The sequence below is a fragment of the Fistularia commersonii genome, chromosome 35 (assembly GCF_037954325.1).
Source record: "Fistularia commersonii isolate RoL2024-O1a breed Wild chromosome 35, RoL_Fcom_v1.0, whole genome shotgun sequence".
Taxonomy (NCBI): domain Eukaryota; kingdom Metazoa; phylum Chordata; class Actinopteri; order Syngnathiformes; family Fistulariidae; genus Fistularia; species Fistularia commersonii.
The window spans coordinates 3,612,692-3,639,920 of NC_141318.1; the positions used below are offsets into that span (position 1 = coordinate 3,612,692).

The 27,229-nt window shown below is 44.7% G+C and overlaps 4 protein-coding genes across 7 annotated transcripts; all 4 read right to left on the bottom strand.

The window, feature by feature from the left end:
• Positions 1 to 584: 584 nt before the first annotated feature.
• On the bottom strand, positions 585 to 7,539 carry dcaf15 (DDB1 and CUL4 associated factor 15). Its single transcript, XM_086142899.1, has 13 exons — positions 7,337 to 7,539; positions 6,524 to 6,621; positions 6,030 to 6,168; positions 5,665 to 5,771; positions 5,431 to 5,576; positions 5,077 to 5,238; positions 3,645 to 4,274; positions 3,471 to 3,562; positions 2,177 to 2,299; positions 1,824 to 1,906; positions 1,631 to 1,735; positions 1,422 to 1,537; positions 585 to 1,331 (listed from the first exon to the last, which is right to left on the bottom strand). The coding sequence occupies exons 1-13, from the start codon at positions 7,517 to 7,519 to the stop codon at positions 1,276 to 1,278; spliced, it is 2,040 nt and encodes a 679-aa protein (XP_085999025.1). The 5' UTR covers positions 7,520 to 7,539; the 3' UTR covers positions 585 to 1,275.
• A 400-nt stretch (positions 7,540 to 7,939) lies between these two features.
• khsrp (KH-type splicing regulatory protein) lies at positions 7,940 to 16,282 on the bottom strand. 2 transcript variants are annotated; one of them, XM_086142902.1, is made up of 17 exons: positions 16,141 to 16,282; positions 14,911 to 15,013; positions 14,767 to 14,820; positions 14,644 to 14,680; positions 14,500 to 14,558; positions 14,325 to 14,396; positions 14,158 to 14,215; positions 13,512 to 13,659; positions 13,252 to 13,350; positions 13,041 to 13,148; positions 12,534 to 12,636; positions 12,231 to 12,382; positions 11,842 to 12,141; positions 11,618 to 11,727; positions 11,426 to 11,514; positions 10,607 to 10,864; positions 7,940 to 9,472 (listed from the first exon to the last, which is right to left on the bottom strand). In XM_086142902.1, exons 1-17 carry the CDS (start codon positions 16,228 to 16,230, stop codon positions 9,252 to 9,254), a joined length of 2,061 nt encoding a protein of 686 aa, XP_085999028.1. In that variant the 5' UTR covers positions 16,231 to 16,282; the 3' UTR covers positions 7,940 to 9,251. The 2 variants fall into 2 exon arrangements, with proteins under 2 accessions (XP_085999028.1, XP_085999029.1); XM_086142903.1 differs by having other exon boundaries at positions 12,258 to 12,382; positions 16,141 to 16,281.
• A 911-nt stretch (positions 16,283 to 17,193) lies between these two features.
• LOC147213870 (mitochondrial adenyl nucleotide antiporter SLC25A23-like) lies at positions 17,194 to 24,139 on the bottom strand. 3 transcript variants are annotated; one of them, XM_086142663.1, is made up of 12 exons: positions 23,213 to 24,139; positions 22,115 to 22,367; positions 21,354 to 21,477; positions 21,138 to 21,225; positions 20,436 to 20,547; positions 20,073 to 20,231; positions 19,854 to 20,006; positions 19,668 to 19,781; positions 18,926 to 19,093; positions 18,697 to 18,844; positions 18,317 to 18,499; positions 17,194 to 17,923 (listed from the first exon to the last, which is right to left on the bottom strand). In XM_086142663.1, the coding sequence occupies exons 1-12, from the start codon at positions 23,374 to 23,376 to the stop codon at positions 17,913 to 17,915; spliced, it is 1,677 nt and encodes a 558-aa protein (XP_085998789.1). In that variant the 5' UTR covers positions 23,377 to 24,139; the 3' UTR covers positions 17,194 to 17,912. The 3 variants fall into 3 exon arrangements, with proteins under 3 accessions (XP_085998789.1, XP_085998790.1, XP_085998788.1); XM_086142664.1 differs by lacking the exon at positions 17,194 to 17,923 and having other exon boundaries at positions 18,149 to 18,499; positions 22,115 to 22,350; XM_086142662.1 differs by lacking the exon at positions 17,194 to 17,923 and having other exon boundaries at positions 18,149 to 18,499.
• A 149-nt stretch (positions 24,140 to 24,288) lies between these two features.
• On the bottom strand, positions 24,289 to 26,387 carry c35h19orf53 (chromosome 35 C19orf53 homolog). Its single transcript, XM_086142665.1, has 3 exons — positions 26,236 to 26,387; positions 25,362 to 25,417; positions 24,289 to 25,253 (listed from the first exon to the last, which is right to left on the bottom strand). The coding sequence occupies exons 1-3, from the start codon at positions 26,321 to 26,323 to the stop codon at positions 25,107 to 25,109; spliced, it is 291 nt and encodes a 96-aa protein (XP_085998791.1). The 5' UTR covers positions 26,324 to 26,387; the 3' UTR covers positions 24,289 to 25,106.
• Between the last annotated feature and the right edge of the window lie 842 nt (positions 26,388 to 27,229).

Here is a 27,229-nt window from a genome sequence, read left to right on the forward strand (position 1 = left end):
ATATATATATACATAAATATAAATAAATATTATCAGTGATGTTATTCAGAACACCAACGCTAAATTATTCAAGGGGTACCTCATCGACCCTGGTTGTATTTGCATGTGTTTGTCACTTAGGGGCAAAAATCAAAATCTTAACTGGACCGAAAAACAAACACGGACCTCTGTGGTGTTTTGCTATTTTGAGAAATGTGAGGTGGCCCCCACCCCTGCCCCACTCCCCGGGTTCGTGGCTGCTCAACTTTTTTATCACGCCAAGCAACTTTGTACTTGAACCTGTGATCAACGTTTGTAGCTTTGATTTCTCACTGTTGACTAAAGAGGATGTGATTGGTCTCTAAAAAGATGTGCAAGTGTCTTTTCCTCCTTTACTCGCTCAGCTGCGACCACAGAAACTCTAGACTTTTCCAGCCAATATAAACCCCGGATGGGAAACCGAATGTCCAACAGAAAGGCTGAATATTCGCCTTTATGTGTTTTTAGTTCAACAAGGAATAAATGATGGAAAAAGCAAGCAAAACTTGAAATACACACTGCCGCGAGTGAGCTGCATGAAGACTTTGCTTCCGAACAATGTTAAATATCTTAAACATTTTATTTATTTGAAAAAAAAAAAGCATTTCTTCCATAACAGTAAACACACTGCATCAGCGGATCCTAGAAAAAGTTGTGGCAGTACTGGTCTCAGTCCGATTCTCACTCTAAACACTAAAGACTTCAGATTGGACACGATGAGGAAACCACTCGTTCTGAAGCGGCAGAACAGGTGGAATTTTACGACTTTGCACATGGACGCCCGTGCACACACATGGACGCACACACATACACACACACACACACAAGACTCATAACGTTGAAAATCCCCTTGTGGACGTCTGGTGTGTGCGGGGGAAGTTACAATGGTTCAGTTGCAGTCAAAAAAAAACAACTATCAAGTTCACCTTTTATGTATAAAATACAAAAATGTAAAAAATGACTCATTCAGTCCAGCTCTTAGTTTCGGTGGTTAAAGTAATACAGTACGCAGGGACGACAATACAAGAGGGGAAAAACAAAGGATATGATTAAGATAGACGACTTATAAAAAGAATCTTTCTCAGTATTTCATCCGCAGAGCGCTTTTTCCAGCTTAACGTGCACGTTACCAGAGTGCAGTCACGCCATGTATTTGTGTGTTGGCGCCCTGGAGGCGGCCCGGGACCCTGCGGACGATGTGCTTCTTTCTGGCGCTCCAAAATTCTGGACCTGCGTTCTTCCTTCGTTTTTTTTTTTTCACAGGACAATCCAGGTACATCGGTCACTGTCTGCCAGTACTTGGAGAGATGAGCCTGCGGAGGAAACAAATCACCGCTTTAGCACCCGGACACACACATAGTGCACGCACACACACAAACTGTCAAAGTCGGTGGAGAACCCACCTTTGTGTAGGGCTTCATTTGTCATGCGATTGATGTAGCGCGAGCTGCTCTCAGGAACCAGCCACTTCATCACCGTGTTCACACACGACTTCCTGTAGGAGCTCCACACACTCCCGCTGCGGAGAGACCGAGACCGGACACTCAGCACAACTGGAAACCAGCGGACAGGGTTGGGTTGGGGTGGGGGGGTGGGAGTACTTCATCGTCACCTGGTTTGACCCTTGACCTCGGTGAGGTCGCCAACACCCACGGTGCAGCACGCGCCCGTGTTGAGGTCCCAGCTGACCTGCAGGTTGGAGTGGTAGGTGTTCGGCCTGAGGAGAAAAAAACCAAACCCGACAAGGTCGGCGGGGGGAAGGGAGACGGGGTTCGGCGGCGCTTTGGGGAACGGGAAACGAGTACCGGCAGTGCTCCTCGTCCAGGGTGGAGAAGGCCAGGAGGAGCAGACCAATGTTGATCATCACGGTGTTGGTCTCTGGACAGACCTGATGCATCGCAAACAGCTGTGAGCTCCACACCATTAAGGGTTGACTCGTTATCAGACATGATCAACTCCAAAAAACATCAGCTTGGAAAGGTTTTAAAGTGTTTTTTTCTGCTACGAGAAATGATTTTTCCCATTTTTCCCCACAACTGGAAAAGATTTTGGAGCAAGCACGTCAGCTGTAAACAGTTTTCCAGTGATTCCGAAAATGCCTTCAAGTAGTTACATCCATGTAATTATCGAAGTTTTTAATGTGTGTGTGTGTGTTCACCTCTAATATCACAACATCGTAATCGCTGAAGGAGCAGAACTGGGGGGCCCAGGCAGCGTCGCTACGGATCACCTCATTGATAAGATACTCAAAGTCCAGGGTCAACTGCTCCACGCATACGCTCTGAAATACACGCACACATATGTTATTTTTTTAAATCCAGATGGAAGGTTGGCAGCACAAAAAAAATCCTTGTGTGAAATGCAAGTAGAAATGCTGTGCTGAACGTCGAGAAGGGAGGCAGGCTCTTGTTATGGGAGTCAGCCTGAAGCTGAGCCTCCTGCTCAAATCTGTGAACGAAAAACGACAGTATCACGGAGATCACGCTCTGACGATTTATTTCATTTAGTTAATTTCCTTCCTGAAGTGAACTCTGAACACCCTGGCTGCAGCCAGTCAGTTACAATTATTTACTCCCCGCAAAACGGAAATATTATCTGCAGTGGACACACGCTGTCGCCTCGCAGGAAGATGTTTCCAGTTGGCGACATGAAGAAAGGGAAATATGACCACTTCCTGTTAGCACAAAACCCGGACGTGCAACAGAAACTGGATTCATCAGTGGGTCAGAAGCCATTCATCTCTCTGAGGCTGTTCGATAGCAAGCGAAGAGGGTTCGACTTCTGGGAGGTGTTTTACAGAAATACATCCGGCACACTAGAGCGCTTTGGAAGACCGGGATTCACTGCTAACTCACCACTTAAGCGATGAGATGAGATGAGATGAGAAGCAACTTAGGGATTGAAAAAAGAAATAGCGGGGCTTTTACTGTACCATTTGTTTGAGTGAAAAATAAAAAATGAATGACCAAAAGTGAAAATGAAGGTGTTGTGAAACTGCCGATCCTGCTCAAATCGACATCAAACTTTTTGTCATAACCTCACCTTTGCTGTCAGGCACAAAACATTAACGGGAGTTTTTTTTTTTTTCTTTTACATTAACAGGACTTACACTACGTCACGATATGTATTGTGAAAAAAATGTAAACCAGCAGAAGCTTTGTGATAATCACGTTTGCCAATGTCTTAGCTCAGAGCTCAGGGTATTGCACGGCTGTTCCCTTCAAGGGTCGCCACAGGGAATCATCTGCCTCCATCTAACCTTATTCTCTACCTCGTCCTCTCTCAAATGCAACAATAAATGAAGCTAACAGATGCTAAGCTAATCAGTGGTTAGTTCTCAGAGAATGAACCGTAAGGTGTTGTGTCCCTGCACCGGGTGTGAAGTTGAGTGTTTGGAGGTGCCCGTGCCACCTTCTGCGAATAGCATGGAAATAGTCCAATGTATCACACACCTGTCCGTCGTGAGGGCCGGTGACCAGCTGCAGGCTCCGCCCCTTAAGGTCAGTGACCGTGAAAGGCAGCTGCACTTTATCATCTTCGTATCCTGGAGACAGAAAATATGGAGTCAGCTAAGGCTCGGCAGAAAACACAGACGGATCCGAGTGAAGTCTTCGTTTCTCTCTCACCTCCTGCGCCCCCTGTGCTCTGCTCCGGCGCCCCTGGCTGCTGGAGCCGGTAGTGAAGGCGCGAGTAATTGACGTATCCAGGTTCGCTGGCGTCCACCTCGGGTGGGGATGTTGGGGTTGGAGGGGATGATGATGATGATGAAGAGGAGGAGGAGGACGAGGAAGAGGCGGGAGACAAAACTTGTTCTGTGCACTGTGCCACGCCGCGTCCTGGCGTCGATGCTTGCAGTAAACGAGTCCTTCTGTCCTCCTCCGTCCTCCTACGACAGTCCTGCTCCCCCCTCTGGGTCTCTGCCGCCGCCGCGGTCTCTCCTGCTTTCTGCGTTGCCTCTTTTTCACCTCCATCAGCTGTCCTCCTCTCTGTCAGGCCTTCTTTTTCCTTCCCTGATGCTCCCTGGGCCCTCCTGAAGAGGTCGGCCGCAAACTCCCGGGCTCGCACCGCCGCCTGAGACTGACCGGCCGCGGGAGAGGAAACCACAGCGGGCCTGCTGGGCGGCGGCTGGCATTCGGGAGAGCCATGAGGTAGTGACGAAGAAGAGGCTGAGGAGGCGGGGCTGGGAGATGCGGTGGCCTGACTGGGAAAAGCCGCTCGTTTCGTGTAGAGGATCTGAGATGACTGACCCTGTTTGCCTGAAGGGTGAAGAGACAAAATCCATTTTTAATGTTTTGATTTATCTGAAGTTATGAACCGGTGGGAAAAACCAACGCGGCTAAAAAGACAGCGCAAGGATGGACTGCACAGTCTCCAACCTTCGGGCTGACAGGAACCAGGATGCCACGCAACTACGTTAGTCATTCTACTTTTGGTCATGAGGTTGCTGCTTATAATGACAGCTTGTCCCTGTTTCTGCTTCAAAATCACTCATTGTATTTTAACTCAGATTTTCTTTTTTTTTTCCCCAGGTGTAGGCTATCTGGGGGTTGAACAGCCTGGACCTGGTTTGGAGTACTTATACCCTTTTCAGCGTGCACTCTAACTCCTCTTACCCGGTTCTGATCTCTTGGAGTCTGTTTGACAATTTTGGCATCGATCCCATCAGACAAGACTGATTTCCTCCAGTAAGATATTTTTGGCATCTCGTGCAAATAAACTTCCTTGAGCGAAGGACTTTTTTTTTTTTAAATATTCTAACTTGATGGCAGAGCCACTGTATCATGCACGGTCTCTATCAAAAACATCCCGGACTAGTGGTGCAACTGAATAAACACGGACTGTTGTGCACGCTTCCAATGGTAATGCAGTAAAAGCTCAGCGGGGCGACCTGTGCAGAAAGAGTCGGGGTCGAGGAAATGGACTTGAGACACAAAAAAAACAAAAAAACAATCAATGCATTTACTGTGGACACGACCTGAGGCACAGGAAACACAGTTGGATGGAGGAGGAAGTGCTGATACAGCTATTTTTAAATTTTTGTGTGTGTATGTGTGTTACCTGGGCAAAGTGAGATGCCGCAGGCCACCAGTGAGTAGCTGGTGTTCAACAGGATGACCTGGTCCTTTTTAAGCTGGAAGGCCGGCTGAAAGGTAGGGAAAGGGTACACCACCTGGTACCTGCTGTTGAGGACATAGCCGTGCTCCAGACATTCTCCACTCCCTGCGACAACCGAGAGAGAAAGTGAAAAGTCCCATTTACAGAGAGATTCAGCAGCATCCGTTTTGTAAACAGCCTCTACTGGAAGCTCAAAAGGACTATGACGATGCCCTCCAGTCTGAATGATTGATTTTTAAATATGTTATAGAAACAGCATGCGGAATGTGTGTGTATGTGTGTGTGAGTGTGTGTTACCTGTGCGTATGGTTGTGGCGGAGGGAACTGGGCTGCAGTCTGAGCACGGTTTAGGTGGAGGCATGGAAGCGATGGTGATGTAGATGTCCCTATTGTTCTCATCACTCATCATCAAGTTCATCAGGACGGAGCTTGAACTGCGTGTACTGGTGGTAAATTTACGCTTCATTACTCGTCAGACATGCTTATTAAAAGTGAATAAACTCCCGGAGCCGGACGTTATTTTTGACGTACTTAAATCCAAAGATGACAATTTTGGTATGGTCGTTGGGCCACTCGCACACAGTGAGGTAAAGGTCGCTGTAGATTTCCTCTCCTGCAAACAGTCGTACATGATGGACCTGGAGAGAGGGAGGAAAAAAAAACATCACACGATATTCCATCTATACATTTAGTTCAAACTCAAAGGTTCTCAATTCATGTGATGCAATATGAATTTATACCAACCCTGGACCCTATGGCACACCAGAAATATACTGATTGAGTATGAATGGGTGTATTTATGTGTCTCCTGTTGCATCAGTTTGAATACAAATTTGCCCTAATACATTAAGAGCTTTCCACTTGGCAGGCAAATGATTCAGCAACCCCTCACGTGCCTGTTTGAGTCGACTGTGCAGGTTGAACTCCCACCAGTAGAGGTGATAGGTGTAGAAAGAGAAGTCGTCGTCCTCTCCGCAGTCGCTGGTGTAGGACAGAACATAGCGGCCACACTTGGTGAAGCCCAGAAATATATGTCTGGAAGCAAAACAAGCAGGGCATGGCTTTAACACATGCTTGTGATATATCGTGACAGCTCAATGTTGAAATGAAGCCTTCTTGTGAATTGCTCATCAGAATGGCTCTGCATCATTTTCAGCTACATATATTCACCCAAAACAAGCCACTGACTTTTCTTTAAATTTAAAACCCTGGCACTCACACAGAAGTGTCTTCTTTGAGAAACACCCTTAAGGTTTCAAAAGTATGTGTGTGACAGAAGAGTTCGCATCCATCACAACAACGTATGCTAACAAGAATGCCCTAAGGAAACCAGCTGGTGTGAAATATTCTTTGTGAAACGTGATCTCCATGGCAATGAACCCATACTGACCCGGCTCTCAGGAACTCCTCGCTGACAATGTTCTTCAGAGGGACACAAACCCGAGGTGGGAGCTTCCTGAACAGGCGCTGGGAGAACTGTCCGGCCAGCTGCGGGACAAAACACAGACAAATGAGGCACTGTTGACACATCTTAGTAGTATTGAGCTTAATTTGTTTTCCTACATGTCTGGATTCACCGTGGACAGAAAAATTAGAATGTCATTGAACAGGGAAACACGTTGCCTGACTGTACATATGACAAGGAACACAATGAATCTTGAATCTCGAGTCACAGGAAAATGTGTGGCTAAAATACAGATCATGCAAAGGGTAGGTGTGGTGTTTGTTTTTTTTTCTTTACTGGAGACAAACAGCAAGAGCCGAGTTAAAGTGACCAGGAAGACAAACATTCACAGCTGATCCGATAAGTGACAGCATGGGGGGGGGGGGGGTGATATGTTTCCTGTTGCTAACCCTTTAGCAGTAACTGACGTCCGTCGGGCTCAAATGTGAGGATACAACGGCTACTTGCCATTGTCTTTGACGGCTAACATGCTAAGCGGCAGTCCGCTGTCCACACGACCAACACTAAACCCAAACAAAAATACACGGGAAGCATCACTGACACGGGGGAAAGCGGGCAGAAATCCACGTTCTGTCAAGTTTCGAGCCATTGGCTACTTAGCCACCTGCTTGCGGTTATCTTTCAAGTTAGCCGTCAAGCTAGGTAGCAGCTCGGAGTTAGCGTCCCGAACAGGAGCCTTCGCGTTACTTCGAACCCCGGAGTCCTCCGACGGGTTTCTCCGTCTGACGCGACGCCTACCTTGCCACGCGTTAGGAGCTTCACGACGTGGTCTTTGTGCTTCCTCGGACTTTTGTGCTTTCCGTCGTCCTTTTCGGATTTCGAGCTGGGCGCCATCTCCCTCCCGAGCCGTTTGCCCCGGTCGCGCTCAGGCGGGCCCTCATTGGTCCGCCGGCGCTCGCACGCCGCCGCGGTAGCATCCATCACGACCAAAACAAAAGGTAACTCGGGACACAACGGCCGGGGAGAAGAGGAAGAGGAGGGCGCATCCTGCAGGAAGTCTCCACAAAAGATGGCAGAATCACTTTATTTATCTATCTATACACACGCAAAAAGTGCGGTTTGTCATCTTGAAAGCTGCACTGCACTTTTAAGACGTCAAAACGTCACTCTCAATTTGCACATCCCGTGAATACAACTGCTTTTCATTTCAGGTTGCATTTTCTTTCAACTTGCACATCCTGTTGATAATGAGCTGAATGGCATTGCAATGTTTTTTTTTTTGTTTTCTGTGGACAGTGAAATAAGAATTACGTTGTTCAGGGAAACAGGTTTCCAGACTGTACATGTGATGAGAAACACTGTGAATCTTGAATACACACATAAAAACACACAGGAAAATGGTAGATTTCAATCGTTTTTATTTTTCAGTATTTAAAAACAAGCAGTAAAAAAATAACATAAAATACAATGACGGAAACTATTGGAACAAAAAACAAACAAACAAAAACAATAGATATCTTCAAAAAAAAATGTGTGGGGGGGAATAACCAGGAGGGGGGGTACACTCACACATACCTGCATGCACACATCACCGGCCTATACACTGTAGGACAGTGTCTTTTTACAGCTAATTTACACACACACAAACACACGCACACGCACACACACCTGTTCAGTAGCATTCACTGTATACAGTCTCACACACAGAACCCCCTAAACTAAAATAATTACTGTGATTAAAATAAAAAAAAACAAAACAAAAAAAAACATAACTGCAGGGGGAGATTTCCACCTACATCTTTTTTTTAAACTTTAAACACTGGGAAGATCCTTAAAAATTAATTTTAAAAAGTACTACCCCCGGCCCCCAGGAAACAAAAAGATCATTTGTCATCATTTCATAATTTCTTGGTTATATTTAAAATACTGCAGTTTTACCCTCAGAAAACCAGAGCTGGAGGGGGAGAAATGAAATGTGAACAGTTGTGGAGATGCTACCGTGCAAGCGGATGATTAATTCACAATGTCTTGAAAAAGTAGACTTATTTCAATTGGTAGGTGAGGTGAAGAGCAAACTGAATGCCATCCCAAGTGCCTTGGTCAATGCGTGGTATCAATATCTTCCCTTCTTTGTTTCTTTATATTCCTCTCTTCAGTTTTGTCTTTAAAAATCAGTCAGCTCAAAGGTTGCAATAAGAAAATGTCAGGGTGGATGATAAAACCACAATCTTGTCTTGTTAGAGGTAAGATGGAAAATTGTTATCAGGAGGAGGGAACAAAAAATATATATATATATCCAGAGAATCAACCTAACCACCCAACTTTCAGAAAACAAAACAAAAATTTGGGGAACAAATCTGAACTGAAGGGACAAATCAAAACAAAGAATTCAGTTATTTCTATGCAAAGAAATTGGGCAATTTCTTCAATATTTGCTACCACATATACAGATCCATGCCGTGTTCTTTTCAAGTTCAGTAAGAACAGTTGTGAGGCTCATGTTTTCAAAAAACAAACAAAAAAAAAAAACTTATGAGGACAAAACTAAAATAAAAATTAAGATTTCCTTCATGACCCATCAACCAAAAACAATCAGCAGACCTTGTTGTATTAATTCAGGTCATTTCTGTTAAAAAAAAAAAAAAAAAAAAAAAAAAAAAAGACCCCGCTAGGAAACATCTTGACCAGTAAAGCTGAGGGTTTCTGCGGACGATCAGTAGTTAAATTCCTCTGTGTGTCCCCGCGGTAGTGCTACCTGCTGTCCCTGCTGTGGAGCTGCTGGCTGCCCCGCCGGCTGCCCCGCTTGCCCGTAGTAGGCCGCCTGCTGTCTGTAGTACTCAGCCCAGGCGGCGCTGTAGTCCTGCTGGCCTCCCGCCGCAGCGCCTCCTGCCGGCGCGGTACCTGGTGCAGCTGCTGCCCCTGCAGCTGGCTGGGCTGTGCACAGACACACCTCGAGCTTCAATACACATCGCCGAATAGAGTCGTCCGGATAAAATATGCATCTCAAATAACTTAGAAATATAATAGCTCGCACTGGTGATTGTCCTTTGTTAGTTATTTGATAGCTGCCTGCTGATTAAGCTTAAAAGCAAGAGTTTTCGCCTTGGGTTGGGGAATTCCCTTTCGAGTTTCCATTACACTGGAAGTTTTGAGAGGTGAGAAATTTGTATTTCAAACACTTTGAAGTGAAATATTTTCAGAGCCTATATATTGTAATGTCCAGTTGGAAATCCATCACCAAATATCAATGATAACAGCAGAATTGATGCCACTAGGGGCTCCAAAGACAATTAAAGGTTGACATTAGATTAAACCAAGAAATTATTAGAAAACAACTGTTCTTTTACTCCTTGAGCATCAAACACTTTGAAAACCATTCCCTTTCTTATTCTGCAAGAGATCATATTCTTAACAGTTTCAAATCAATCACAATCTTTGTTTTCTTCTTGGTAGTTTCTAATTGATATTTCAGCCATGTAAAATCTTTTGAAAACGAAATAGTGCCCAAAGAACTTAAGCGCAACAAAGAGTACAGTGGTACCTTGACTTAAGAGTTGGATTTGTTTTGTGACAGAGCTTATAACACAATTCGCTCTGATATCAAATTAAAATCCCTTAACTTACTCGCTACACACTTAATGTATTGTTAATTTTACGTTGCACACTATGCAACATTTTAGTGCTAAAATTGCTAAACGGCCCACTTTTTAAAATGATCAAACCATCTTTGACTGTCTTCGAATGACTCTTCTGATGCCTCATCCGTTGATGTTCCGGCCGTCTGCTGCACCAAACATCTCAATAACAGCAAATCTTCATCACCTTTTCATAGAACAGTCCACAACATGCAAACCCTGCAAACCCCAATCATTTTTGCTAGGCTACACCACATTGGTGTCAAACGCTCTTCCCGCTCGCTCGTAACTCAGATCTCCCCTCGTATTACAAAGCAAAAATAGACAGAGCGTCGGCTCACATCTCCAAAACCAATAAGATGATGCACCCGTAAGTCAAGGTTCCACTGTAATTAACAGTTTACTTGTTAGTTGTTAATATTTCACTACTTACTCATGCCCATCTTCTTGTAGTATTCTTCCCAAGCCTTAGTGTAGTCTGGTTGACCTGCGCTAGTCTGCGCCGGTTGGCTCTGGTCACCGGGTGCTGTTCCTCCTCCTCCTGGTGGTGGTGCTGCTGCTGCCGCTGCCGGAGGTGGCGGTGCTGCAGAGCCCCCTGGAGCCGGGGCCGGCATAGCGCCTCCTGGTTGCTGGCCGTAGTATTGCGCATAATATGCTGCCCATGCTGCATTGGGGTCTGCTGGTGCCTTGTCTGATGACAGGACAAGTGGCGGGGAAGAGGGTGGAGAAGGAATTCAGACAGCAACGGAATGAAAAAAAACCCTAAGTCGTAGCACAGAGAGCATCTTAAAAGGCATCTGTTTCTACCTGGGGGAAATACATTGTTAAATTGACAGAATGGTGTTCTGAAGAACGCAGCGTAATACAGGAACAATTGACTTCCAGCCACTGTCTGCTGCATATCTGGAATTAGGTCATATTGAAATGCACACTGAGCGAGGAAACGCAAAAGTCCCTCCATCCCAGCGATGCAAAATGGAACACGTCCCCCTGCCCGAGGAGCTACGTAATCCCTCAGCAACATTCCTGAAAACCTGACCGTAGGTGTCCTAATCAGATGGCAATATCACTTTAGCAGAATCCTGCCATGGAGAAAAACTGGTTCTGGTCAGTTTTCCTTCCCATTCTCTTTTTTATTGAAAGACACAGAGACTCGAATTAGAGAGGAAAAGTTTTGGAAGCGTGGCGGTTTCCTAAACATTGTCAACATTTATAAAGGGGTACAGAACATATAAAAAAAGGGGGTACTCACTGGGGTCTTGTGGTCCTGGACCTTGCCACTGCTGATAGGTGCTTCCCCATCCCTGTGGGCAGTATTGGGGACCCCCAGGCGGAGCTCCACTGAAAAACAGGAGGGGCTCCATTATAGCATTGATTTATATCAAGCGGTCTTCTTTCCAAAGCGATAAATAAATCAAGTCGTCTGAGTTGGGGTTGTACATACTGAGGGGCCCCGCCAGGAGGTCCTGGATTATAAGGGTTGGGATTATAAGGACCCATGGGACCACTGGGGCCGCCTGGACCTGGACCACCCCCTAAGGGACACAAGGGAGCCTGGGGAGAGAAAATTAACATAATGTTTTATTAACTTGTTTTTTTTTCTTCCCCCCACACTCAATATGTAAATGATTTTGAGCAGTCTATCTAACTACGCTTTCCCCTTGTCACCTCAATCTTCTCCTCTATGAGCTGCTTTGCGTAGTCGATCTGCTGTGGAGACCCTCGGATGGTGAACAGCTTGTAATTGGGGTCGCCGTTGGGTGGCGGCTGACGGGATATCTCCACAAACGCGCCCGTCTGCTGGTTGATGGATTTGACGTTCTCCCCACCTCTTCCGATCACAAGCCCGCATTTGTGAGCAGGGATGGAGAAGGTCATCTCCCCGCCCGGCGGGCCCCAGCTCCCCTGGCCTCGACCCCGTCCTCTCCCGCCGGGCGGCATACCTGAACCGGGGGGCCCCGGGGGACCCTACGGAGGGAAGGACGGCGCTCGTGTCAGAGCTAACTTTTCAAAACGGCAAAGCTCAGTTTAACACCGACGGCTCACGAGGTCAATACATCAGTGTACGAGGTATCTCCTCCTACCCCCTGCCCGCCCTCTTCTCGAGCGCGGATACTTTGTAGCAGGTCAGTGATAATTGAGGCGGCGTGCTGACACTGGTCCGGCGGACCCATGATGTGAGCGATTTTCTCAGGACCCGTGCCATCGTCTGAAAGGGAAATAAAAAAAAAAGATAAAAACGTCACAGGAGCGTCATCAGAGGAGAGGAGGAACAAAAGACGAAGAGACAAAGTTCAAGTGACTCATTAGTGACCTTCTAACAATAGTGGGAAAGCAAAGGAGGTGTGAGGGCAGCTCACCTGGTTTGAACTGTATCTTAACTCCGGCATCGCTCTGGATCTTCTTTATCATCTCGCCGTTTCTGCCGATCACAACTCCAACAGAGTGGCGGGGAACAGCAATCTGGGGATTTTAAAACACACACTCTCACGACTCAGCTCTGGGAAGAGTAAAATGGCAAACGTCCACACATTGGACGACACGGTAAAAATACCGAATGAAACTGAAACCCCGAGCCGATTGACGTCATGATCAAATGAAAGAAGATTCTATCAAAGTACAAGCACTTTATTCTCCAACCGTTTATTTTTAAAGTGGCATTTCTCCAATCCCACAAGGGAGTCTGCTGGCCTGCCAGCGAAGCTTCAGTCCAACACAAGCAACTGTAGCTGCAGTTTAACGAGGCGGCGTATAAATCCTCATCGGCTCAATCTGTCTCACACTATACTTCGGGGATGTGGATTTTAGGGACCCATAGCCCCCTCCTGTCACTGAGACGTTATTTATCGATTTTACAGGTTACTTACATCAATGCCACCGCCACCGCCGCCCATCCTCGACCCGTATTCGTTCCTCTCGGCGAAACCCGGGTGATCCCGCTCTCGTAGGATCTCGTTGACCATCTCCTTTGCTTGCTACGAACACCAACAAGACTTGACGGTGAGTCAAGCTGGACGGAGGAAAGGGGGCATTTCTGGGTTTTTCCAAATCCTATCTTGCACGGAAAGCAAAGGGCACCTGAACTTTGTAGGGGTCTCCGATGATGCGTAGTGGTTTATCGACATTCGGTGGCTGAGAACCATCCTGAATGAGGATCATCTTGACCCCCGCCCGCTCCTACGAGTTTGTGAGCAGAAGATGGTTATGCAAACACAGGGTTATATTAACATGCAGTACTCTTCCCAGGGCACTTGAACGCTTTTTTTCTCGGCCACTTGCGTCAACGCAAACTGAACCGAACTGCACTTGATGAGAAGAGTGAGCTTCAAGCGTCTCACCTGCAGCTGTTTGATGGTCTCGCCTCCTTTCCCTATAATGAGGCCGGCCTTGCCCGCAGGGATGATCATCTCCTGCATGGATCCTGCCTGCCCATTGGTCGACTCGTGACCCCGTGACACGATGTCATCTATAAGAGCCCGGGCTCTCCTGGGAGGGAGGGAGGGTTGAAATGATAATTGTTACAGCACAAGTCAACCAGCCAGTAAGCTGCCTGAGTTCACCTTGTAAATCTGTGTGCCACGACTGTACATCAGCAGCAGTGGCAGTTTGAAAAATAAATGTGCTGACATGACGATTTATCGTGATTTAATGCTGGTTGGTCACATTCTAAACAACACTCAGAGAAATCAAAACACGCAGCAGACCCTGCCCCCTAAACTCGAAGGCATATTAACTTAACTGGTGTCATAAGGAGCAACTTATTTAATGGTAATCTAAACTATCACTAAACCAGTGGCGTGTGGTCCACTCATTTTTTTTAATAAAATTATTAAATCCCTTTATAACGCCCATACACAAGCAGTTCACTGCTTTTAAACAGGTTCCACACTTTTGATTCTCACAAAACACATTTATTATGGGGCAGGATGGACTGAAGACCATGCTGATGCTCATAAAGCATTCCGCGCATAAACATTCACTTACTGTATGGCGTCTGGAGACCCTGTCAAAGAGACACTCCTTTCTGGAAGACCAGCGCTGTCTGTACATTACAAAAAAAAAAAAAAAAAAAGTGAATAGACAAACAAAAACAAGCACCCAAAACAGCTGGTAATGCAATGAAAACCTGTGGACTTGGTGTAAAAACCTACCATGCGCAATCTGGACTTTGCAGCCAGAATCCTGTTGTATTTTGTTAATCTGTTCGCCGCCTCTGCCGATGACTTTTAGGAAGACAATTGTAGTTTTAGTTAGACAGCTCCCAACACGGTGACCTTTTTTTAAATTTTTTTTCTTAAAAAAAAAGACATATCAGCATGTACTCACTGAGACCGACCATGCTATCAGGTACCCGGCATTCTTCTGTCATTGTGGACGGTCTGCCGCTAAAGACAGATGAATAACAATACTTATACAATAGAGAATTTAATTTCTGTCACATAAAAGAAACATTAGTGTGTCACTTCATACCTTTGTTGAGACAGAGCAGCCAGCTGGGCTCCGATGGCTGTCATGGGAGGAGATTGCTATTAGCAGCTGGAATAGGGAGTTGATTTTGTATTTGTGGGGGAAAAAAAAAAAAGTTTGACGTACACAATGCAGACTCTCTGTCACTCTGCGATGCTACCTTCTTGGCATCTGGTTCATCTATAAAACAACAAAGAGAGGGCAGTGAGTCCTCAATAAAGTGCACAGCAAAAAGAGCGCTGTTGTCATGTTTTGATGCTGATCTTTTACCTGCTTCTTCGAGGGATCTCTTCTGCGCCGTGTACGGGTAGCTCTCCGCTCCCCCATTGTTGCTCACGATAGGGACACTGTCACCACCGATTTTCGCAGCAATCTAGAAAAAAAGCAAATGCAATCCGGAGGCGTTTGTGTTGAAGCCAATAATAGCAATAAACAACATGAACGGCGCATTTCAACCAAAAAAATAAACTTCAAGATCAAGCAACCTCACTTGAAAACACACTTAATATCGGGTAAGCAACCTATTGGACAAACAAAAGTACAAACACAGCACCTGTATAAGATTTGGGAATGTTAAAATAATTGACAGGAAGTAAAAAGTCATTTTATCAGGGGGAAGGGTTTATTTAAACCCTTGCAGGACAGGAGTCTTGTATTTTTATTAGATTATTATCTATTAGAGTATTATCTATTAAGAATCTCTTAAAGAACTATTTCTTTTAAAAAAAGAGGCTTTGGAATTTCAAACAGTTTCTTAATGACAATTTTGAATCACAAATTAAAACGGGAAAACTTCATAAGCGATCAAGTTCATTGATCAGACAAAAGCCACAGCATCCTCCGGGACTCTCCGATGTTAAACATGCTTTTTTCCCATTCATTTCGAGATGCATTGTTAATGAAAAAGAACAATAACGACCGATTTGCCATCACTTGGACCAATGACACCAGCACCAACTGCGATTTAATAAAGTTCATTTCTGACAATACACGCTTCTCTGTTTGTAGCCGGTAATCGGGCTAGCGGTTCAACAAGCAGCCTCTCGTTTCTCCAGCCACACTTGTCTTACAGCTGCGGGATTTTCTCAAAATGTAATCTTTTAAACCGATTCCGCATTTCGTGTCCAGAATTAAAACTTATTTACATTCCGTGTTTTACATTCCGTTATCCCTGCCTGCAGAGGGTAACACACCGCAGCCACAGCTCCAAGAGGCAGCTAACGCTAATCACTTCCAACTTCACGTCAAAATTCCAGGTGACGTAAAAAAATAAAATATAATAACACCCGGTTTCTGTAAACAATAACACTACGTGTATGAAACTGCACCCGGCGCATCCCATAATTCTTCCCTGCCGCTCCTTGAACCCGGCGGGCTGGCCAAACAAATAAATGGCACCGCTAGCTAGCTCGCAACTAATGCTAACGTCACTGGCGAACAAGCTAGCCCCCGTTTCCCCAGCGGCTAACGTAGCTCGCCGGGCGTCCGGGGTCGCCTTACCTGCCTGGCTCTTTCCACGGCGTCCGCGAAAGCGTCCTTTTTCATCCCGGCGCCGACTCCGTTCGTCGGCATAGCGCCGTATTCGGACATGCTGCTCGGCGAGGCGCGGAGGGACACAAGGGGAGGGGGGGTGGGGGTAGGCTGGAGAGGCTTCGGCCGGGTCGGGCTGCGCAGAAGCGGGAAGGCTGTAACAAGAGCGTACGGAGGACACCAATGTGAGATATCGCTTTACCACGCCGGCAAACTTCGCTGCTTAAAATAAACCAATCAATGCACCCGCAACACCTCCTCCGCCCGGGATTTCCTCTCCGAGAGCGCTGGGGGGGGGGGTGAAACAGCGCCCCCTTGTGGTCCGGAGGGTAAACGACACGGCTCCAGATTCAACACCGGCCCACTTATAACGAAACAACAACAATAATAATAATAACAATGATAAAATCAAGTTCCCCACTTGATTAATATATCAATCAAGGACGAATTTCTCCACGGGGATTAATATATTCATTATTATTATTATTATTATTATTACAATACAATAATAATTCAATACAATACAATACAATTACAATACAATTCATATTTCATTGTATTTCTTATTCTTTCTCCTTTCTACTATTATCTATTACTGTTATGTTTTTTATGTGAAACTCTGGCACAACAATTTTCTTCGGGATTAATAAAGTTGTTCTCATCTCTCATCTCATCTCATTACTATCATTATTATTATTATACAGAGGATTGAAATGTGAAATTGTTCTAAGACCCACGTTGCTGTGGTAGAAAAAAATATGACACACAGCAAGTATGACAAAGGAATCACCATTAGTGTCTAAGTTAAAAAAGTTGCAGTGATTTAAGTGGTTTAAAGTAAGAAAAGTGCAGAGTACAGTGCAGTTTTTGGGTGGCGCAACCCATGAGTTGGTGTGTCCATGAAACAGTCAAAGCTCAGAGTGTGTGTGCATAATATCTGCAAATTTCAGCTTTCATTGTGTTAGAAGAGGAAAGGTTAAAGGAAAGTATTCAAAACTATCAGAAACAGCACCACTAATCTTAATCTCAAAAATAAACATTTTTGATCATTTGGATTTCAAAAATCCAAAATGTTCCCAATTTGTTAACTGATTTTCCACACTTTTTGTATGTTTTGGGTTTTTATGTAGTTCACTTTTTTTGCAAGTTTAATTTCATCTGGGTTTTTTGCCAGTTTTGGTCCTAGATGACTTTTCAATTAAAAAAAAAAAAACAGCTATATTTTGACATCTCCTTCTATGGTCTTCAGGAAACAAAAAAATAAATAAACACAATTTCATTGCAAAATTCACCCATTTTTGCATTTATTGGAACACTGGAAATTAAATACTGATACAACAAAACAGTGATTGGCTTTAAATGCCTCTTCTCACAGTGTCACAATAAATATTGACCTTTAGTGTGAATTCACAAGTTGTTCAAATACAGTAGAAAACAACAAAGTATTTTAAGAAGGTTAAAAAAAAGACTGTCCCCCTAAAATCAGGCCATGGCGAGTCCTCTCTACCTCCAGATAGGGCAGCAGCAGTTTGAGACCAGGGTAAATATAAAGTCACTGGACAGTGTAGCAGCTATTCTCAGTAACAGCAGCTCCTATGGGAGTAGATTTACGGGGAACCATCTTTGCGCCGTTTTATTTAACATTCAAGAGGAAGTATTTATTCCCTCTCCTTAAGACCTCTCTCTCAGTGTTTGGACTAGAACACCACCGGCGACTTCAGGCCACCAGTCTCCCATCTTCTCTAGATTCCATCTGTGAGGAGAAATAATCAGAATAATCCTTTTGTGGTTCCTCAACTTTGGATACGTCTTTGGGTTAGCCGTCTTTTCTCCAGCACGTCCATGCACGCAAACGCAGAAGCTAGAAGAGGTTAGCATGTTAGCTTTCGCGCCCGTGTCACCTGCTGTCGTGCGGTTATGCAATCCAACACACTGCACTTGAAAATTCCTGAGCGTGAAGATGGTCCTGGAATCGACGTTTTGTTTTTTTTTCCATCAGTGGTCTATCCATCCTTACGACCGCAGGGTTCATCCACAGTTCATCCGGGACATCCATCATGCATCGCCATCTGATGGCATCAGTCTTGCGGAGCCACATCAAACCATCCAATCCTCCTCTACCCATTCCCTCTCCCTACACGCCTACCCTCGATGTCCACTCCCAGGGCTATCCTCGTGTATTCGTAGGCCACGTAGGAGACGCTGACGGCGGGAACGACTTTGAGTAAGTTGGGGGAAATTCCTCGGTAAAGTCCGGCCACGCCCTCCTGAGCGACGACGCTGCGGATCAAGGCCAGCATGGAGGGCCGGGGGGCACCCTTCACTGAAGCTGGGGGACGGAAGAGAAAGAGTGTTTTGAAATTGGGTCTTCTATTCACACATAAAAGGGTTGAAGTGCTAATTAATCATATCAGCTAATGGTTTAAGTCTCGAGGTTCACGACACTACCTCCTTGAGGAAATAACTAAAATTGGCAAATGAATATCAGCCAGGCTTGGTTGTTTTTTTTTTTTTTTGGATTCGGACCTTGCGCCTGCATTCTGGTCCGGATCACGGCCAAGGGATAGCTGGCCAGCTGCCCGCAGGTGCTGGAGACGGCGCCGCAGCCGACCAGCACCGTGACACCGGGGTCGGCCACGCCTCTGTTCCTGTTCAGCCAGGCAAACTTCAAGGTCTGGAAACAAGAGACGGCGAGAAGAGAGTGAATGCGCCTGGAGAGACATCCAGCGAGATCTATCCCTCGGGTCCTGCCGACCTCGTAGACGGCGAGATCGATGCCGGCGTACGGGACAATCCCCAACACGTTGGGCAGGTAGCCCTTGTAGAAGGCCGCCACGCCTTCTCTCTGCAGGATCTGCTTGGCGCAGTCCGCGATGCCCGAGTACTGCCCGGTTTTTCTGAGAGTCAGGCGGGTCTTCAGCACCTGTCCTCGGAAAAGAAAGAGGAGCAAAAAAGAGGAATAGAAAAATAACATAAGCTAGACTTTATGGTTCCCACAACGGGAAAATTCAATTGTCCCAGCAGCATTACAGGGTAGTAAAGTGTGCAAATGTTAATAATAGAAAGGATATGCAAAGAGAGGATATAGATACAAATAAACAACAATAAAATACAAAAATATAAAAAGAAATGCCTTTTGCAGGGAATGGTGAGAGACATAACATGTGTACAGTAGGATATATAAGTGATAAAAATCAAAGGCTAAAATGTATAAATATAAATATTGCACAGATGAGAGTAGTACAGATGGAGGTGGCTGAGTAGTGCAAAAAAAAAAAACAGCATCAACATTGTGTAACAGTCAAGAAGCTTGGGTGGGATTATGTACGGATAATTATTATTATTTTTTTACTTTTAGGACTTTGCCACGTTCATCGTTTTGATTTTTACTGTTTCTTTTAAATCTGAATTATGTGTATTTGTACATGTCTGCAGGAATCCTTAGGTGTGGAGTTCAAGTCTTAATTGAAATGTATTATTCTTATTATTACAGTTACCTCCAGAGGGTAGATGGCGGTCTGAGCCGTCGCTCCGGCCAAGGAGCCGGCGAGGAACCTCTCGTACACCCTCAGGCTTTTAGTGTCTCTGCTGCCGCACATCCAGTGCTTGATCTAGACGAAAGAACAGCTCGAGCTTTTCGGCCAGAGTGCTAGATGAGAAAGGACGGCAGAGTCTCGCCGAACCTGTTCGTAGGCCGTGAACTTGACGGCGGTCTCCGGGGCGATTTTCAAAACGTTGATCCCGTTGCCCCTCCACAACGACCGCGGCCCTCCCTCCGTCAGCATGGAGCGGACGCCGCTCAGCACGTTCCCTTGAAACGCAGACGAGCCGTGGACCTGGCGGGATAAACGAGATCAGCCGCCTGCCGTCCCTCTGCATTGAAACATTGTTTTCTCAACCACCTGCCGGAAGACTTTGAGGCGGTCCAAAGGGGCGGTTCCGGTCCGGGAAACGCCACCGGCTAAGGCTCCAGACAACAGATGCCGCCACACATAGCCGGACTTCTTCTCCTCCTCGGAAAACTCGTCCGGCACGGTGAGCTGCTCGCCTATATCCAGCATCTACTGGAGGCAGGACGACGAGAGCATGAAATATAGAAAAAAAAAATAATACAGACATCCTGTTTTTCCAGACAGAACTTCTAACCAGGTTTGTGTCATCTGTGTGCTCATAGTTAGCTGTTTTAGTTAGCATTTAAAAATAGTCATATGAGATTCCATCGTCACAGTGTGTGTGTTTGTGTGTGTGTTTCATCGTGGACTCACCATGGAACGTTTCCAGTAGCGCGCCACGTCCTCCATGTTGGCGATGGGGTTGAACAGGAAGTAGTCACGCCACTCGTCCCAGTCAATGGTCATGGTGCCGTCCTTGTCGATGCTGAACAACGGTTAAATTCAGAGGAACACGAGTGTTTCACGCTGTTTCACAAATCCAAAACTTTTTACGCATGATTTTAATTTCATGTCATTGCAACCCCTTCAAACATAAGCACTTTTAAGCATATCTTGTTTACAACAACAACTGTGTCTCTTAGGCTTCTGTTAACATACGATAGCATATGAATTACCTTAAAAGGAGATTATGACCATTTAACTGAATGTAAAAGGCTGAGAAACAAATATTTTACTTTACTGGAGATTATTTTGGATGTTAATGTCTGAGGGAAATAATGAGATATTGCTGGCTGAGCTTTGCTGCTGCCCCACGCATCCAAAACTTTTTCCGCGTGGTTTTAAATTCACGTCATTGCAACGCATTCAAATGAGTCTTTTTAAGCATATACCGTTTTTTACAAGGATAAAAAACATCTATTGAAAAACAAAAACACAGGAATTAGCTTAAAAAGGGGGTTATTAGCATTCAACTGAATATAAATGGTTCGGATACTAGTATCGTACTTTATTGGATATTATTTTGGATGTTTTGAGACAATGTCTGGGGGAAATTATGAGATATTTCTGGCTGACCTTTGCAAAATTCTGGTTGCTTCCTTGAGGCTGATGTTCACGCCGATGGCGCGGAGAGAGTGTTGGATCTCTGCTGCGTCGATCTTACCTGCAGAAATCCACCAGCCCCCCGCCCCCCACACACACACAAAAAAAAAAAAATACAATGATTATTGAAACATTTCCCATAAATGATGTATTTATGATTTCCCTTGTTTCCCGTGGTCTGCCACCCACCATCGTTGTTCTGGTCCAGGCGGCGGAACATGAGTTTGAGCTGCTTTTCGTGTCTGCGGAGATACTGGCTGTACTCCTCAAGGTCCAGCACCCCGTCGCGGTTGGTGTCCCCGGCCTCCACCATCTGGAAACCAGAGCCAGGCCGCAAGGTGAAAAGAAAACAAATGTCCCGACATTCTGGGAATATGCCATTTCGGATGTCATGGGGGCGAGAGGCGGGGCTTAACCTGGACGGGTCACCTGTCAATCACAGGGCCACATAGAAAGACATCCAATCATTCACAAGAGACCAGAACATACTGATTAATTAAATCTTAATTCCAATAACATTGCCAGGCGATTATTTTTGGTCCCAAAATGAAAATGCACACGGGAGAATTTCGCTCCAAAGTTGTTCGGTGGACATCGATCTGCTTGTGAGGCGAAGGACGGCAAAGGTTAACGCTCTCACCTTACAACGTCCTGCTTCGTGAAACCAAAATAGACGGCGCATGCACACAAACACACACATGTACACATACACACACCCAAGGCAAACAGTGGGAGAGATAAGTATGTATGTCATGAGTAGCGGCCCGCTGGATTGAAAGTATCAAGACGGTTACAGGATTTACACACACACACACACACAAACACAAAGTTAATCATATGCAAAGCCCAGGATGAGGTCACACTGAGGTCAGGCTAGTATGAGTAGATTGATATTGATCATGTCAGAGAGCCATTTGTGTGCATGTGTGTGTGTGTGTGTGATATCTTACCCTCTCCACGGAGGCCTTGGACAGACCCCGGCCCGCCAGACCCGCCCGTAGTTCGGCCACGTCGATGCGTCCATCTTTGTTGAGGTCCAGCTGATCGAACAGCTCGCCCCAGCGCTCCTGCCGGTCTGGGTCAGAACCTGAGGTGGCGCCGGCGTCCTGGCAGCAAACCTGCGGGAACCAGGGCCTCCCGGGCGCCATAAGATGGGGGTTTACCGGTCTTGACTGGAATGTGCAACCTAAAAACAGAAGAGTCCTGAAATTTCACAAACATTTTTTTTTTTTTAAATTGAACATAAATAGTATGAACAGATATACATATGTACAAACAAACATGGCAAAGTAAAATCGAATGTCAATGAATCAACCGGGCATGAGGAAGCAAAAGACATAAGGACATTCGTTCTGTATGTAATCACTTAACCATAAATGTTAACAGTATTAAAGGTTTGTGAGAAATGTTTAAGAAAAATAAAGTAAAGGAAAAAAATAAATAAAATTAAAAAAAAAAAAACATAAATAAATTGCAAGGGGAATATAATATGTATTTACCTTTGTGGTTCACAAGGAATGTCAGACATCAAACTGTATATTTTTGGGTTTTTGGATTTTCCCATAAGTTTTAAGGATTCTTTATATAATTCAAAATCGTTTATTAAGAACATAAAATTGGGGGAACACTTTTGCATCCTGTTTCTGTGTATGAAGAATTTGGCCAGGGCTAAAATAACATTGACAAAGAGTTCCTCTCTTTTGTTGCTTAACACAAACATTCAGTGGAGTGTTTTTCTATTTCCCATCCACTTTCACGACCTGAGGTGTCAGAGGTCACGGGCTGAGGATGGAGACCCACGGGTGGGGTGGATCCACAACTCTCTGACCCCGACAACTGCCGGAAGTGTGCAGGAAACATGGGAGTGTGCGTGTGCTGCACGGGTACGCGCTGTCACTCGGATCAAACTGTCCATCGACACGCAAAACGAACCCACGAAAGCGACACGATCACGTCGTTCCGTGAACGCCGAGTGTATTAAGGACACCGCGAAGGTTCGATGAACACGAGGGTGTTGTTGTTGTTGTTGTTGTTGTTGTGCAACTCACTCGTTGTTTTCCGCCAATCGTGATGATGTGCAGCTCGTTTTTTCCTGCAACAAACAAAAAAACACGGACAAGTCGGAGCCCCGTGCGTGTGTGCGTGTATCCAAGAGAGGTTGAAGATTTCGCCGCGGCTCCTCCCGAGGAACTAAGAAGGAGCAGCGGCGCATGCGCAGTTGTGCTGCGGTACGAACGAGGTGAGGCGGAAGTAAGTAGTCCCCGGAGTAGCGCGTGCGGGAGAGTTACTTCCGGTTTGAGGGTTGTTGTTTTTTTTTTTTTGGTTTGTTTTTTTTAAATCAGCTGAAACGCGCCTATTCATTCACAAATTGAAGATGTGCGGCTGAGGTGTCGGGTTGCCAGTTGTGCTAAAAATCAGCCGGGTGACTTTTTAATTTAACTATGTAAAACTTTATAGTTTTTAATGGCCCAGTTGGACCATTTTTATATTTAATTCCTTCTCAAGTTTTGAGATATAGAGGAAAAGAGTCACAGTATTTATTCATATGTTATATCACCAGACTGGTCACATATTTCCCTGTTCAACTAAATCCTTACTTTACTCTCAACAGTGAAGCCAGATGGATAGTAATAGATAATGAGCATACCGTTGCAGCCAGAATTAAAAAGTGCACAGAAATGTTAACCGTATTAGCAGGTTGCAAGTTTAAAGAAAGACTGCAAAACGAAACGTAAACAGTTGAGGTTCACATGATGTGCACAATGAGAAAATGCAGATTGACGTCTTGAAAGTTGAGTGTGCAAACTCGCTACATGCAGGTTGTTTGCAGGAAAAAGCGGAACTTAGAGACTGTGGCAATGAGGAAAAGACAAATAGCAGAGCTGGAGGTAGCAGAGATGAAGATGCTGAGGTTTGTTTTGAGAGTAACGGGGATAGATAGGATCAGGAATGAGTCCATCAGAGGGACAGACGCGTTCGATGTTTCTGAGAGACCAGACAGAGATGGATTGGTCATGTACAGAAGGTTAATTAAAATAAAAATCAAAGAGAAGATTGATGGATGTTGTGAAAGAGGACATGAGGTTCAGGGACAGGCGAAAGGAAAATGAGGTTTCTTCACTGGTTTACTCAATGTACAGTTTTAATTAAGAAGCCAAAGGAATGAGCACCAAAAAACACAACTGACTCAACATGTTTTGTAAAATATTACAAAATGTATTTTCATCAGACAGGAAGCCATCATGTGTAGACGAGGCGCTGTACTACCTTGTCACCGTGCCTATTTTTTTTATGATAGCTTGCACAAATAATTTACAAAATTCTAATAGGGGTCCACAGGTATATCATGCGTTACCATGGTCTGAGTATGAGTAGCAGAAGCCTGTGTTTCTCCTCCAAATGATAGTTTCCAAGGCCAGGAGTATAATCAAATACCAATTTAAAAAAGATAATGGGGGAGAAGGTGTACAGGTTCAGGCTCTACTGATGATCGCACGGGAGTAATTTCGGGTTTTGCTGCAGGACACTGGATTTTCGAGCACTGGAGGATTTAGGTATGCTGTGATACAAATGAACACGAAATACAAATAAATTGTGCATATGATCACTGAGAAACTGCACACTGTGATACTAAACACAGCTTTCAGGCTGATAAGTATTCAAACCTTAAATCATTATTAAATACAATCACACAGTGATTGGAAACATACATTGTATTTCATGTTTGAAAAAAACATGGTGCAATGGCCATTTCCAGCGGAGTTTTATGCTGTGTCATGTTTGTTTCATTTCCTGTACATAAAACGACTGCTCGTTTCTTCAAGCATGAAATCGGCAATAACGTTGGGAGAAAAAAAAAAAAAACAACAGATTGCCACAGATGATTTTGACTCGCCACGCTAAGCAGTGCATGCCTGCTGCAACACTGTCACACATCAGGTGCTACTTGCTGCTGCTTCCAGGTCGGGACTCTCCCTGGCCACCTTTGCCATCAGGTCCTTTAACCACACTCAGTGGCTTGTGGAGTTTCAAGCTGGCCTTCTGGGTCACTTCCTGCTCAATCTTGTTCCTGATGGCAATCTCCAGACCCTTCAGGGAGTGACAGAGAAGCTGTTTAAGGTAATGAGCTAACCATTATGCATCCCTCTTCTCTTCCACAAGATGGTGAGAGAAACATTCATTCTGTTAAACTCCTACCTTCTTCAGCTTCTGTTGTTGGACCACCTGGGCCTTCTTGGGTGCTATGATCCTCCCTTTGCAGCAAAACACAAAAATACCGTCTTACATACGCATTACCTGCCGCTCCCGAAAGTCTCATTAAGGAGTGCATTCATTTGAGCTATCTTGACTCCCTACTCACTGACATTACCTGTAAAAATACTATATTTGGACCATTTTGTCATTCAAAGAGGCATTATTTTTGAGTGAGGGGCACTGTGTAACACCGCATTACCATCAATTTTAAGAATGCTCTGAAACTGTTAGTAATATACACGTAAATACAGTAAAAAATAAGAGTGAAGTCCACACAATGCGAGATCAGCCTGGAACCAAATATCGCGAGATGATAAAAACGCCTGGAAAACGCCAATTTGGATGCAATGCTCTGGATAAACACTAGGGGTCGCTGTTTAGCCTCCTCCTCGATCGCCACCATTCTACGTCATGAGGCGGTGATTCTCCAAACATGTCGAGAAGGGATAAAAAAAACAAAGAAAATAGGAGAAATATTCTTGTATATTTATTACCGTCGTTATGGGGAGAGAAAAATAAGTCTCCCATTGTCCGAAACTTGAAGGGTTAATATGGCAAACTATATAGACTATCAGTGATACTCAATCGAAATAGGCATACTTAAACTTTATCAGTGACCAAACGCGTATCCTTTATATAAATGACCAAAGTAGCAATAAAACAACAAAGTTTTGCGTTTCAATTTCTAGCTGGATATTCAGTATTTCACAGCTGTGACACGAACAACGTGATGGTCACGTGACGCCGTCGGTTAGCTAAAACTAGTTTCCGGTCTTCCACAATCTTCACGAAGTGAAATGGAAATATAATCCCTTACCTCCTTTCTTCGGTCCTTTCTGTTTATTTTGTTGTGGTTTCTTAGTGGCCGGTCGTTGAGCTTTAAACTTCTTCGAGCCCTGTGCCATGTTTTCACGACGAAAGAACGGAAATCTGTGGTGGGTTTACTTCTTCTACGCGAAATAAAATGGCGCTCTCGTCACCTCCTCGCAACCGAGCGCCATCTAGTGGTCAGTTGGGGAATAACATGGTAACCATCAGATCCACAAACTGTTATTTAGGCCATATTTTTAAATAACTGCCTTTCAACTAATTTATTCCAGATTCCAAACAGTTTCCTGCAGGCTTCTCAGGTAAGTAATGCATTTTTAAAATTAATTTTCCCCAGCTGATCTTAGATGACTGTGCCAAATCATACATTTCAAGGCAGACAGTATCATGAACTGTCAAATTAAAAAATAAATAGGTTTTCATTTGAGTGCAATGATCATAAAGATATACTATTTTTTAAATCGTTAAATGGCCTTTGTGAAGCTCTCACATCCAAAAATTGTTTGACTCAAACAAAAATCAACTAATTCCACTGCGGTTTTATTGTTTTTACTGTATTGATGTGAAAGAGATTTTTTTTAATTTATTACTGCACTTTATAGCATTATATTCATATACATATATTTGGAAAAAAAAAATCCAGTTTGGAAACATTTCCACATTACAAAATTAAACAACAATAACAGACTTCCACTTAAAGAGGCCATCTGAACAACACTACTTCCATGGTAACTGCAGGCCACACTAATCATTGACAATAAAACACCAAGCACCTGCTTTGATTGATCAAATGTGGAAAAAAATATCGCTCAGAGCGCTTAATTTTGGCACCTGGTCAGGCGTGTATCCGGCTTCGTGGAGCATCTCCCTACAGGTGGCGTGAGAAACACGGAACGACACAATTCAGCCGCAGCCCGGCACAACACAGCGGCCCGAATCCAGGCAACTTTGGCAAACTAAAAGCACCGCAGCGGGTTCTACTT